The sequence below is a fragment of the Morone saxatilis genome, unplaced genomic scaffold (assembly GCF_004916995.1).
Source record: "Morone saxatilis isolate NCDOM2014 unplaced genomic scaffold, NCSU_SB_2.0 Contig23, whole genome shotgun sequence".
Taxonomy (NCBI): Eukaryota; Metazoa; Chordata; class Actinopteri; family Moronidae; genus Morone; species Morone saxatilis.
The window spans coordinates 14,441,270-14,454,582 of NW_023339796.1; the positions used below are offsets into that span (position 1 = coordinate 14,441,270).

At 42.7% G+C, this 13,313-nt stretch overlaps 2 protein-coding genes across 4 annotated transcripts in view; one reads left to right on the plus strand and one right to left on the minus strand.

Annotated features, from left to right (window-relative positions):
* The first annotated feature begins 5,950 nt into the window (after positions 1-5,950).
* On the plus strand, positions 5,951-9,727 carry LOC118334513 (voltage-dependent calcium channel beta subunit-associated regulatory protein-like). The gene is made up of 6 exons (XM_035670435.1): positions 5,951-5,997; positions 6,145-6,325; positions 6,412-6,555; positions 7,084-7,282; positions 7,421-7,622; positions 7,706-9,727. Exons 1-6 carry the CDS (start codon positions 5,951-5,953, stop codon positions 9,582-9,584), a joined length of 2,652 nt encoding a protein of 883 aa, XP_035526328.1. The 3' UTR covers positions 9,585-9,727.
* A 2,379-nt stretch (positions 9,728-12,106) lies between these two features.
* Positions 12,107-13,313, minus strand: part of stk11 (serine/threonine kinase 11) — a 15,857-nt gene continuing 14,650 nt past the window's right edge. For all 3 annotated transcript variants that reach the window (XM_035670600.1, XM_035670602.1, XM_035670601.1), the window contains one exon: positions 12,107-12,928. The gene's annotated coding sequence lies outside the window, so the exon portion shown is untranslated. The remainder of the gene's footprint in view (positions 12,929-13,313) is intronic.

Genomic DNA, 13,313 nt, shown 5'->3' on the forward strand with positions numbered 1-13,313 from the left:
TTGACAAATGCACATTAACAGACACTTAAACATGTTCTTATTTCTCCATTATAGTGTGTTAAACCATTCATTACATGTTTATATGCTGAAATACTTCAACATAAATCTGTATATGTGTGTGTGGTTCTCTATTGTTGGTGTGTTCTTGCTATTCAGAGCTTTGTCCTCATCATAGTTACCTTGAGCTGTTGGTATGTATGAGATATTACATAAAATATGACTCTCACATGGTGAGGGAGGCAGTGTGCGGCGGTGTTAGCAGTATGTGTAAGGAATGCAATAATGGATTGATGTTACACAAGCTGCGCTCTGTGTAAATAATGATGTACTGTCAGCTCTTCTGCCGTTCTCTTTCTCTAAGCAAACTTGTCTTTCTGTCTTACTGAGTCTAATTTTACAGACGTTGGTCTGAAACCGAGAGACTGAGATGAGAGTTTATTGTTAGGGATTCTTGATTAATGTTCTTCTTCAGGAGACGTCAGTAAATCTTTTAAACACATTAGGGTTTAATGCACAACACTCAATCCACACAGTAATGTCAGTTTGTAAGTCAAAGGGGCATTACACCAATTTTACACCCAGTTTACTCGTCATGGGGAGTACCAGCCTTCAGTTGTGTGTTCTTTGTTGCTCTGAGCTTTTTAGTGGTTGAGAGAATAACCCTAATGATGTCGTCAGTAGGGATGCAACGAGACACTCAACTCACGATTCAATATAGTTCACAATACTGGGTTCACAATAAGATTCTTTTTAACAAAATAAGATTGAAGACAAATTATGACAGAAAAAGATCCCTTTATTTCTTATTATATTCATATATTTTCTTTATCAAATAGAATCCTAGGTAGGGCAAAATAATGCATATTTCCTTTTCACTGTAAAAGTGAAACTGAAGTCTCGATTGATTCATTTTTCATCTCACTGATTTGAATCTTCACATATTTGTATCGCCATTTAACTGTCTCTCGTGATGTATCTTTACATTTCTAGTTGTCAGGGTTATCTTTGCTTTGCATCGATGACGTCAAACTTGTAACCGAAAGCCTTCATTACAATCTGGGATTGTGGGGTTTGAAAGATTGTGGGTAATTACCAGCCATGCAAGGTCTCTAGAGAGAATTGTGAGACTAAAAGTCAGGATATCTTAGTCTCTGCTGCTACCTGAACTGATAATATTAATGACAAGACAACACGGCCAGTTTATTATTATTATTATTATTATTATTATTATTATTATTATTATTATTATTATTTATTAGGAGTGATCACACAATGCCCATAACCATTACACTAAAGGAACAGCATAAAATAAATGAGCACTTACACAAAACATTTAAAGTTAGTCTGGTTGGACTTCCGTAATTTTGTTATCGTCAAACAAATCCCATAAAAAAGACCCAAAACCAACAATGCCTTAATCTGTCTGTCAGTACTTTTCGACTTTCCCAACCTGTCTGCAGCTTTAAGCCCATTTGTTACTGAAGACTTAAATCTTTTAAAATGGTTCAGCAGTATACATTTTCGAAACAGGCTAAATAATTTCCTAAAACAGCCAGGCACTGTAGTTTCCAGCAAACTTTAATCAAACAGGAAGAGATAGTGTTTTTGTTGGGGAGTATTTACAGCTTTGGATTAATACACATTTGGTGTAGTGGGTATTTACGGCAGCTGGACTGTTTATGTTGGACTGACTCCAAGTAGACTACAGTGCCCACCTTCATTATAATGAAGAAACATGTCACCAGGTGCAACTGTGTGGCTCCTTGATGTGTTTTTAATAGTTTTTATACAATGGAGGTCTATGACTCAGAGGAATAAGCTATATTAAGCTTTGGCTACACAAACAACACTTGTTTGACAGGATGAATTAACTGTTGGTTTTGGTCTTTTCACAGGATTTGCTCACCTAAACTTAATATATATATATATAAATATAACTATATATAAATGATCATCTGCATTATTGTCTATTGACTGACCTCGCTTTCTCCAATCCTCTGCAGGGTTCACTCACGCTGACCTGGACCATGAGCAATGATTTGCCTGTTCTGACAAGTCTGAATGAGAACTCCACTGTGAGTACTAGCTGTGTCCACTCCTCCTCCTCCTCACACTCTGTCCAACACCACCAACACATACTCTCCACACCGTCACATTAGCTAGCATCCGTAGTCTGATGAACGACAACTCTTCCTTTTTACGGATCAGGCTGGACCTCAGCCGAAAGCAAAAAAAAAAAGCAAAAAAAAAAAGCAAAAAGGACACTGAGTTAACACCACAGTGTTCCAGGTATTATATCCCAGGTGGAGCAGCAGTGGAGGACAGCCTGATCTGTATCCAAAGAGGATTTGACTCAAAAACAGGACTGAGTGTGCTGCAGGCTTTGTGTGCCATGTAGCCCCTGGAGGACTGGGGGGATATCAGAGCCAGTGGCGGTGATTATCAGACAGTTAAAGCTGTCTGCGTGGAGGGAGAATTGACAATTGTTTGCCTCTACAGTGTGTGTTAGAAACATGGCCTAAAGACTGGCGAGAGACTTTCGCTGCTCCAGCTGATTGATTGTGTTGTTCCTCCTGTTTGGCTGAGCTTGTAAAAACAGCAGATTTCATTAAGCTGCAGACGTTCTGACAAACTGTGTGTGTGTGTGTGTGTGTGTGTGTTTGTGTGCTGCACAGACACATATGAAACCGTGGGTGTAATCAAGGTGTGCATGTTGCCATTAGCTGTGTGGAGCTGTAATTCCTACACACAAACACACACATACACACATACATACATACGTCTTCAAACATTATACTGCATCTCCCCATAGGCTTTAGCTGAATGTAGGCCACTACAGCATTTAATGAATGTAAAAATATACTCTATGCATGTGTGACATGGGACTTAGTTTAACATGTTCTGGCCTGAAGCAGGTTGAGGCTGAATGAAGACGGGAAAAAAAGGGTGTTTTTCAACAACGCACATGATTGTCAACCCTCTCTGGTTTTATAAGTAGAAAATAAAAGCTTCTTCTATTCAGCAGCTCTCTCTGTCCTCGACTTCTGGATTGAGCTTGTGATTGAAGTGGACACAGATTGATTGATGCTTACCGTCGTACCATAACCATTGATGGTGAAAGCAGAGTCATCATAAAATCAGCTCTTTCGGTTTTTATCACACACGCACATCCTCTGTTTTCTTAAACGCCTCCATTACTCGATTGACAGAAGACAAACCTACAACTATTATTGATAATTGATATATTCTTTGGTCATTGCTGCTCCAGTTGTGAGGATGTTCTGCTTTTCTTTCTTTGTCTTATGTCACTGCAATCTCAATATTTTTGGGTTGTGAAGTAATTGTCAGACAATACAAGGAATTTGGAAGCATGAAAAACATATAAATGTCATTTTTCACAATTATCTGACATTTTATAGACAAAAATGATTGATTGAGAAAGTAAGGCAGATTAATCAATAATGAAAGTAGTGTTAGTTGTAGCTCTCATGTCCAGTCAGTAGCAGGCTTTGGGGTCAAGGTCCGGTTAAAGTCATCATCATCTAAAGCTCAGTCTGTGCTTCTCCACTCTACGGTTTCCTTCAAAGCCGTGTGTGATGACAACCTCTAACATTTCCATACATTATATAACACTAAATGCTGCAATAGGTGAATATTCCATTTGGGATTGGATTTCCCAAAAATCCCAATTATTTTCACTCTCTGACATCAGAAGAAGTCATCGGAAGAAGAGCCAGGGGGATTGCTCATGTGCGTCTGCATCCTCCTCCTCAGATTTCCATTTTTAGCCTGCGGAGGCCTCATTTCCCCCTCATTGAGAAGAGATGGGAAATTGAATTAAGGGTCTCGCTGACGTTTCGATTAGCATCCACAGGCTCACTCAGCCAAGACTGAGGGTATTAATCAGAGAGAGTAGAGAAGAGGGCAGTTGTGCTGTCTACTGTATGTACGTGTGTGTGTAGGCAGGCAGGATGTATAGAAGTGTGTATGTGTGTGTGTCTGTGTGTGTGTTTGTGTGTGTGTAATAAACACTGTGAGGAGGCAGGGACTTAAAAAAGTCTCAGTGTTAATTCCACTCCTTATTAAATATTACGCAGCTTATCTGACAGCGTAATGCGACAAAGAGATTCTGCGTTACTGCGAGCTCAAAAGATAGAAGAATCAATTATTGTCCCAGCAGGCCTAATGAAGCCACAGAGCGCTCAACAACCAAACAACGCATATATGTAAGCTTCTGTCTTATTGCGCTGTTAAGGGAATGAGTTATGGGCTCCAGCAATGTCATTTGAATACAAGCAATGGAAATTAAATTGATGTTGTGCAACCCAAACAAAAACAAAGCACTGTGAGCAGCAGGGTTAATCGGATTTTGGTTTTGAGGGCTGATATTTGAGGTGACACAGTTGATATTCAGTCAGCAAATAAAGGCTTTTAGATCATTTTTTTTACTCACGTTTCTGTGTGTATGTTTTTTATGTTGCCTCGATCATCATGTATGTGTGTGAATGTTGTAGTTTTTAGTGAGGTGGGAAAAAGGGGGCTTAGGATCCACTGCACAGAGCATTTTTGGTTTGGGGTTTGAATAGTTGAAATGCCACTCTTGTCATCGTCACTAAAATATTTAGAGAGAGAAAGCAGTTAGAAAAAGACAGAAAGCAGGAGGCAGCCCCATCCAATTCATAGCTGGTAACAGGCCAAATTTCTTTAAAACTCCTGAAAAGTAATTGTCATCTACTCTATCACATTGATCAGTATATGAACTCTGTCATCCAGTGGTGAAAGAGGCACTCAGTCGAAGTCACAAGTCCTGCATTCGAAACCTTTACTTGAAGCTGTACTAACTGACATTTTTATATTAATGATGGATTAAATGATTGTGAGCGGTTTTAAAAGGGCATAGTGATGAGCACCAAGCAAACAAAATTTAACCTTTAGCAAATAAAACAACAGCAACCCAAAAGGAGCAGGAATATTGGACTCCAATGCTAATGTTGCTTCATATCTGCTGGATGTGTAAGCAACTTTATGCTAACACATTAGCTATAACAACCATATAAAATGCAATGCACTTTTGGGGGGTCCAAAGATAAAAAGACTGATTGTAAGTTTTTATATCTGATTAATAATATTATCATTCATTTAAACCGCTATATATCCTTTATATTATTATAAGGTGATTTGATGTTTTGTACATAAAAAACCTGATCTGTAGCAAGTACAAACTATTGCTGTCAAATGTAGTGGAGTTGAAAGTATAATGCAGGATTTAGAAGTACAAAGCAGCATTAATGGAAATACTGAAGTACCTCGAAATTCTACTCAAGCACAGTACTTGACTGAATGTACCAGTGGTGGGGACCTAATCTCTTCTCTTCTTCATCAGGATGTGCCTGTATCTGCGGGCCAGGTGGAGAACTATGTGCTGCTGTTGGTGCTGCTGAGTGTATTTGCCGGGGGGACGCTGGTCCTGCTCTCCCTGCTGCTCCTCTTCTGTCACCGCTGCTGCATGGGTGGACGACGTTACTCCAGGTGGGTGCGCCCTGTTGAGTGACACACAGTGTGGGACTGGTAGGCCTGGTTTGTCTGCAAACACACGGGGATTACAGGAGCCTACGTTATTGTTACAGCAGTGGATTAAAGCTGGATTGAATATGAATTTGGAAGCTGTTTCAAATGTTTTTGTTTCTGTGAAAGAGCACAAAGAGTAAAACAAATTTCCCCCTTTCAGAGCCAGCGATGATCTTGAAAAGACAAACACCACCTATGCTGAGGATTCTCAGCCCACCCAAGGTCAGAGCTGTGTGTATTTTTAAATTCATATGTATTTTGGTCCGCGGCCGTCACTAACTTCATTATTTCTCTCTCTCGGTTTGTCCTTGTTGGCTTTGTCACTCAGAGATCACCATTCATCTGGATGAATCAGATGCTCTCTCAGCTTCGAGCTGTCACGATGGAGAGTCAGAACGATTTGTCTCCACTGGGTCTACTGGCCGCAGAGTCTCCTTCAATGAATCTGCCCTTTACGAAAAGGAGAAGACGACTCAAGACAAAGCACGCAGGTACTGTTCAACTGAACTGAGTGAGTTTTTACATTATTATCTGCTGATGAAGGAATTAGATTAGATGATTCGTCCTATTTCTCAGGTACACTCTGACTGAGGGAGACTTCCACCACCTGAAAAAGGCTCGGTTGACCCACCTTCACCTGCCTCCTGCCCCGTGTGACCTGAAGATCCTCACCATCATGGAGTGCGACTCCACAGAGAGCAGCACCGTCAACATCAGTGAGTCGGAAGCTACCAAACTGCCCCTCACCATCTACCAGGTAACTTGACACTGGGAGTGATTTATCTCACACATTTCACCAAATCAGGTTTGTTTTCTCTAACCTGCATTTCTTTCTTTCCCTAGCCCACTGAGAGAAGAGTCCCTGACTGGATGGGACAGAGCCTCAGCGGCGGTCTGCCAGGAGACCCGCACCACTCCACCATCCTGGACCAGGGCCCCAGACAAGCCTCGTCAGCCATGAAAAAACAGCACACACGGTCCCAGACAGTGAGTTTCACATTCTTCCACTTTTCTGAGTTAGAAAATCGTCATTACATATTTTTTTTGCTGCTAATGAAACAGCAACATTTCTGGGTCAGACTCGCGGGAATGCCAGTTTTAAATCAGCTGAAATTGTTATCATGTTTTCAGTACCTGCTTGGAACTTTTTTTATTGAGATGAACTTTTTTCAAATTCTGCAAACCATTAATTGTTTTTTGTTGTAAAATTTTAAGTAAGCCAATATTCACACAGTTTGGGCAGAAATACATTTGCACAGATAGATTGTTCAGTGCAGATTGATCCCTGTGTATCACACATAGACAGAGCTGTGAAAAGCAGCTGCCACAGGCTCAACCCCACTGATGTGCTGTAACATCAGTTATCACTGCAACTGAGTGACAATATGACAAACTGCTGTCCCCTAAAGGCTTTGCCTCTGCCCGTCACGATTCATCTCAGCTCGTCTGCCTCAACCTCTCCTTAATGTCTCATCACCTCCCTCCATCCTCCTCTCCTTTCATCTCTTCTGTCAGATGGAGGCTGTCGGGGACAGGGGAGAGGCTGAGAGTGAGAAGGGGATGAGAGGAGAGTTGACTCAAGCTCCGGGCCAGACCTCAGTTCTACATTTCTTCTCTAAACTGCGACGCCATGCCAGTCTGGAGGGGGCAGGGCCTTACTTCCAGAGGTGGAAGTTTGACAGCAGTCACCGGGCTGCCAGCCTGGATGCCAAAGGTTTGGATAAATGTCACAAATAGAGTAAGATATTGCATCTAGCTTTGCAAAGGAATAACATTATAATTTAAAAAACTGCAAGTAAAAAGGTGAAAAACATCAAGTTGACAGCTATCTTCTTATGTGAATTTCCACCAGGATCCCCAAAGAGAAAGCCCTTCCAGAGGCAGAGAGCAGCAAGTGAAACCACTGATCACACCGAAGACGACTCTTCTGTCCAAGATGAGGTCATTGAATCTTTCCCACACACTCCCATCCAGACCAGTGGCCTCCAGTCACTCTCTGCAGAGTCTCTGTCTCACCCTGCCACCACACCCACATCCTCAGTCTTCCTCAGCAGGTACATCTCTTCCCATAATCACATCACTTGCACCATGAAATTCCCAGAATTGCTGATTAACTGACTGTTATTTATCTATGTAGGCTAAAACTGGAGGCCATGGTGGAGGTAGGTGGTGGCAACAGCACCAGAAGAGCAGATTTCTGTTCGTCGACAAATGATAGTCACGCCCAGAGGAAAGAGGAGGCCACACCCAATGGAACAGGAGCAGAAAAAGAAAAAAAGTTTGGCACAGTTAGGAGGAAAGAAGCAGCGGGAGTCGAGCTAAAACTGGTAGACGATGATGACTTGTTTGGGGCACAACAAGAATCTGGCGTACAGGAAAGGTTTGAAGACATGTCAAGGAAAACTAAAGACACAAAGACAGACCACATGACATCAGATGTGAGGAAAAAGAGCGAGACAGAAGTAGATGATGGAGATGAGGTGGTGTTGGGAGCTGAGGCCAGAGGAAGGGCCGACTCAGGCTCGTCTCTTTCCTTCATGATTCGCCAGGAGAGCTCAGAAGCTCCTCCCTCCCTGTACAGAGACATTTGGAGCTTACGAGCCTCCCTGGAGCAATACGCTTCCTCAGACCAGAGCAGCACAGATCGGGAGTCCATCCGCAGTGATGCCGACAGCGTATCATCCCTAGGTGGGGCAGGACCTCGCTCTGGCCTAGACAGCTGCCTGTCTCAAGACTTGGATGATGAGCCTGAAGGAGAAGGGGACGGAGAGGTGCTGGAGGGAGGAATCAAAGGGGCATCAGGTGGGGACAGTGAGATGGGAAGTGGAGCTGTAGGAGAAGGTGAGGCAGGGAACCGAAAGCTCCTCCAAATGGACAGTGGCTATGCCTCCATTGAAGCACCATCCAGGGCCCCTGAGGAAATGCGCCTTTTTGGGACTCCTGGAGCTCCTCGAGGGAAGACAGCGTCCGAAAGAAGGTTGTTCTTCACTAGCTCTGGGAGAAAAGGTTCAGTGTGCGAGAGCATTGAGGCCAAGCTGTTTCAGGAAGAGCTGGAGGATGAGATGGCCGACAGCACAGAGACAGAGGAGAAACTAAAGGAGAGCTCTCAAACTGGCAGCCAGCCTCTTACCCTTCAAGAACCATATCAACTTCTGAAATCCCTTCATCCTCAGAAACCTCCAGAATCACAACCACAGCTGATGTCGCCGCTGTTGAAGCCAGTCCCACCGCCCTCTAGTCCTCACCCACCACGTCTCCGTCGCCGTGACTACAGCATTGATGAGAAGACAGACGCGCTTTTCAACGAGTTCCTCCGCCATGATCCACGGTTTGACCAGCAGGATTCTCCGCTGCGCTCCAGGCACCGATCCAGAGTTCACCTCCGGAAACAGTGGCAGAGGCACAAGCAGTACAGCGATCCGGGGTCAGGGGCTGGGGGTAGGTACTCCCCATCTTTGGAGAGGCAGAGGTTCACTCCGCTGCGTAGAGGTGACAGCGCCGGTTACCCTCTGGACACCAGGTATCACAGCACACTCTCGCGCATTGCGAGTGCTGCCGATGAAGAGGCCAGTGAGGTTGCAGGTTGTGAGGAAGCAGCCAAAGAGAGCGCAGTGAACAAAGATCCATCAAATGAAGGAGCTTCGGGGAACGCCACAGAAAGTAAAGCCAGCGAAGCGTCTGAAGACACTGAAGCAACAAAGAGTTGCGCAGAGTCAACTGGTGAAGTCTCTACAAAAAAGGACACAGAAAGCACAACTAGCCAGTCTTTGACCACGGTGACTACACAGAAGAGCTACATGGATCCAAGAGTCGACAACAGAAACAACAACAGCAGTCAAGCTATTCTATCAGAGGTTTCCCTGCAGACAGAGAGCAGCCTGACAGACAAGCTGGTTGTGTCAGTGGAAGAAAGGCTCTATGGCGGCCTGCGCAGTGCAGACAAGCTCAGTCAGGGAGGAACGGAGCGCATGCTTACCGTGTCTCACACAGCTGCACCTGGCTTCAGTCCCATATAACTTGTTAACAATCCCATGTTCTTCATTACCTTTATTTCAAATCCATTGTCTATAGATGACAGACTTGGAACATAATGGTCTATAGCACAAATCATAATGTGTTTGACGTGGTCAATCTCGATGTCCTTTTACATTTGGACAAATCTTCATTATAAACATGGTCTGATAACTGAAGCATCAAAACACAGTATTCTCGAAGGACAGAATTACCTTCTCGATGGCCAGTCTCTTCCAGCATTTCCGTTCAGACCTTAATTTCCACTGTGACACCATGTGACATGTGATGCCCCTTTTTATTTGTAACTGTTAAAATCAAATGGGTTCATTGCGTTGCTTTGAAAATATAGGCCCATCTTCTAGAAAACAAATATTTTCAGACTTAACTGTGAATTTTCAGCATGCTACTGTATGTCCAAACAATGTGTATGTGAATACTGTACAGTTTTAACTTTAAAACAAAAAGCACTTTGATGGGAAGAAAGATAACGATGGAGTTTCTGTCACCCGTTTCTCTCATTTTAAAACCATATCCTCCTCAAGTGTCCTTCTTGTCTTGATCACCATGAGGGTAAACGTCTCCATGAAAGCTTGTGATTTCTGTATTTGGCGATAGGAAGAATCACTGACCATGTAAAATACCCCATTATAATTCTTCAGTGCTTGCAGCCCTCTGTCATTAACACCACGTCAGCAGATCTGGAGAATTACGCACACTATATCATAAACGTAAAAACAGATGGGATACACAGACACCACAGCGATTGAAAATACGTTTATCAAGAATTTTTATACTCATCTATTTTTATAGGATTTTTGTTAGTCATTTGTCTGTTATTCATCATAATTAAGGAGGTGGTATCCAGGAGCTTCCGTGGGCTCGAGAGAGTGTTGTATCACTGCTGGGACTCTGTTGAGGGGGAGACTGACAGATGATACTTTAAAGTGACTGACACAGGAGCCTCTCAGGCTTTTAGACAGATGGTCCAGTGACAGAGAGTTTAGGCTGTGAAAGCGGAGGTTGAAACTGAATAGCAGTGGCGCTGTCTGCTCCCAAATCCCAGCAGAATGGGATATACTCACTCTGTATTACTAAATAAGATCTGTTTCTAGTCTATATTTTTCTTGTCAACAAATTCCATGAAAAGACCAAAACTAACAATTAATCCATCCTACTATCAAGAATTACATGTGTAGCCAAAGGCTGATATAGCTTATTCCTCTGCACCATGGAGCTCAATTGATGTCCAAAAACTTACTCAAATATGCACTAGAGCACAAAATGTGTTAATCCGTAGCAGAAGAAAGTGCTCAAAAATGCACAATTTATTCCAGTTTGAGTTAGGTTTGCTAAAAACAACTACCCAGCTCTTTTAGGAAACTCAACATAAAACAAAGAGCATATATTTGTGACCGTTTCTAAATAATTAAATAAAGTTTAATAGTTAAACAAACACCTTGTTGGTTTTGCTTTCATGGGAGTTGTTGACGTTAAGAAGACACAGATTGCCAGCCTTACCTATAAGGGATGTTTCACAGATTTACATGTTAGAATCTGGTAGTCTCACAGGCTGAACAGCTTTCTTTTCACTCTGTTGCAGTATGGATGTAAAGTATAATTGTTCATTCTGCATTCTCTCTTGAACATAAAGCATTGCTGCATGTTATAATGTGTGATGAAGACGGTCACCTGGGAAACTGCAGTGGTAGGTACAGCGTGTTCCTTTTTTCTTTCACACAGACTTGGGTTTGAGCTACAGTATGTGTGCGTGTGTATCTTATGAAACTCATATCTTTGTCCTCATTCATGGTGAACCATCTGCTTTATTGTAAAACGAGTAGTGCAGAAAATTCAAATGTCTTGCAGCCTTTGCAAAGGCTAGACCTTGTGGGACCAACCGAGGCACATATTCATTTGGACTTAACATTTTTCTGAATAAAAAAAAAAATAAAATAAAAAAAGAGCGACTCCTTTACCCATGATTTTATGCTGTTGAAATGTGATTCATGTGAGCTGATGTACTCTGTGAAACTGTCACAAAGCAGAATCATTTCCATGAGAACAGAAAGCAAAGAAAGGTGTCCTACACTAGTCATACTGCTGAAATATACTTGCTAACATAAGACATCTCTTCATCCTTGCCACGTTTCTCCTCGTGTGTCTTGTTGAACGGAGAGCCTCTCCGTCGACCTTGCTGACGTGATAAGCGCTGTTCTCTCCCTCCCTCAGCGTTGTGACTCACCTGCTCTCTGATCTATTCCCAGCGAGGGGCTGATGATGGTCCTGGCTGCGTAAGAGGGGGGCAGGGCTCCCACTGATGTGATCGGCACAACAAAGAGCATCGCTGGAAAAACAGACGACCGGGTGATTGTGACGGCACACCGCCTGCAGCTGAGCGGCAGTGGCTCTTGATATTCTAGGGTTTGACTACAAACTAGCTGCAGACATTAAAAAAAGATGAGTGTAGTATTCCTTATCAAAGTATAACCTTGTAGAAGGACACGTAAAATAATAATAAACAAAAAACAGTACATAAACCACTGAGGTGTATTGCATAATAAAAATATACTCAACTCAAAGTTAAACAGAAAGGATCATCCAACAAAACAGCCTGTTTGGGACATATTTTATATAAATAATAATTAAAAAATATTCATTGGAAAAAAGAAAAAGGAAAAAAACCTAAATGGAAATCAAAAATCCCCAACAGGTCAGCGGTGGATCTCAAGGCTTCAGTCAGTCTGTCCACAAACCAAGCACTTTCCCTTTCTTCCAGCTCTGTACAGCATGCAGTTTTTTTTATGTTGGTGGTAGTAGAGTACTATCATAATTATTCTCATCATAGATCTAAATATAGAATTATTCATAACTTTTGTCATTTTTTTTCCTCTTAAATTTTTTACACATCACAATGTGTCTTAAAAACTGCCATTAGGGTTCTGTAAAAACAAAGGTAGTCAAAGAAAGGTGGGGTAGAGGGGGGTGGATGCGGGGGGTACAGGGGTGATGGTGTTTGTAACGTCCGGTGCAACCCTCGGCCCTCCGAAGAGGAGAACGGGATGGAGAGGGGAAATTACTAGATGACAGAACTGGATGACAGGAGTTGAAAGGAGCCAAAATATAGGAGGAAAAAAAAACAAAAACAAAAAAACACCATCTTCACAGCCAGTGCCTCAGTCTCAGAGCAAAAAGAACATTTCATGCTGTCCTCCTCCCCGTCACTCATACCGCATTTTCAAAAGACTCTGCAGGCCAGTGGTCCAAGGAGGTATGGGGGCATTAACGTCAGCAGGTTTCTCTCACAACTGTGAGGACTCCGGACACAGAAGGACGGGGACAGATCAACCTGAGAGGGACAGAGAACAACTTCAGTTTTATTTTTAGTTCTTCTTATCACATTTAATGACCACAAATTCCCCTGAGTTAAAAGTCAAAAGCATCACAGAAGTAGAACAAGAAAGTACTAATTGGTGCTGCTAACACGGAAAGGCTCATCTACTGGGTGACAAAGAGAGAGACACAAACATCCCACAGCCCACTTCATCTCATCCAGGGTGAGTCATCGCCTGAACAAATTAATACACAGCATCTCCTCTGCAGTGCACCCATGACAAACAGCCTCACACCGTGAGTGGTTTGTATGTGTGAGAGATTGAAAGAGCAAACTGTGGGTGGTAACTGGAAAGAGAGGAGGACAACCTGTTAAATTGGTGTGTGTGTGTGTGTGTGTG

Bases quoted from the DNA above. Each gene is read 5' to 3' on its own strand.
- LOC118334513 (XM_035670435.1), top strand. From the start codon at position 5,951: ATGGAGAGTCAGAACGATTTGTCTCCACTGGGTCTACTGGCCGCAGA. The intron at 6,556-7,083 runs GTGAGTTTCACA...CTCTTCTGTCAG, and splicing joins AGCACACACGGTCCCAGACA to ATGGAGGCTGTCGGGGACAG. The intron at 7,623-7,705 runs GTACATCTCTTC...TTATCTATGTAG, and splicing joins TCCTCAGTCTTCCTCAGCAG to GCTAAAACTGGAGGCCATGG.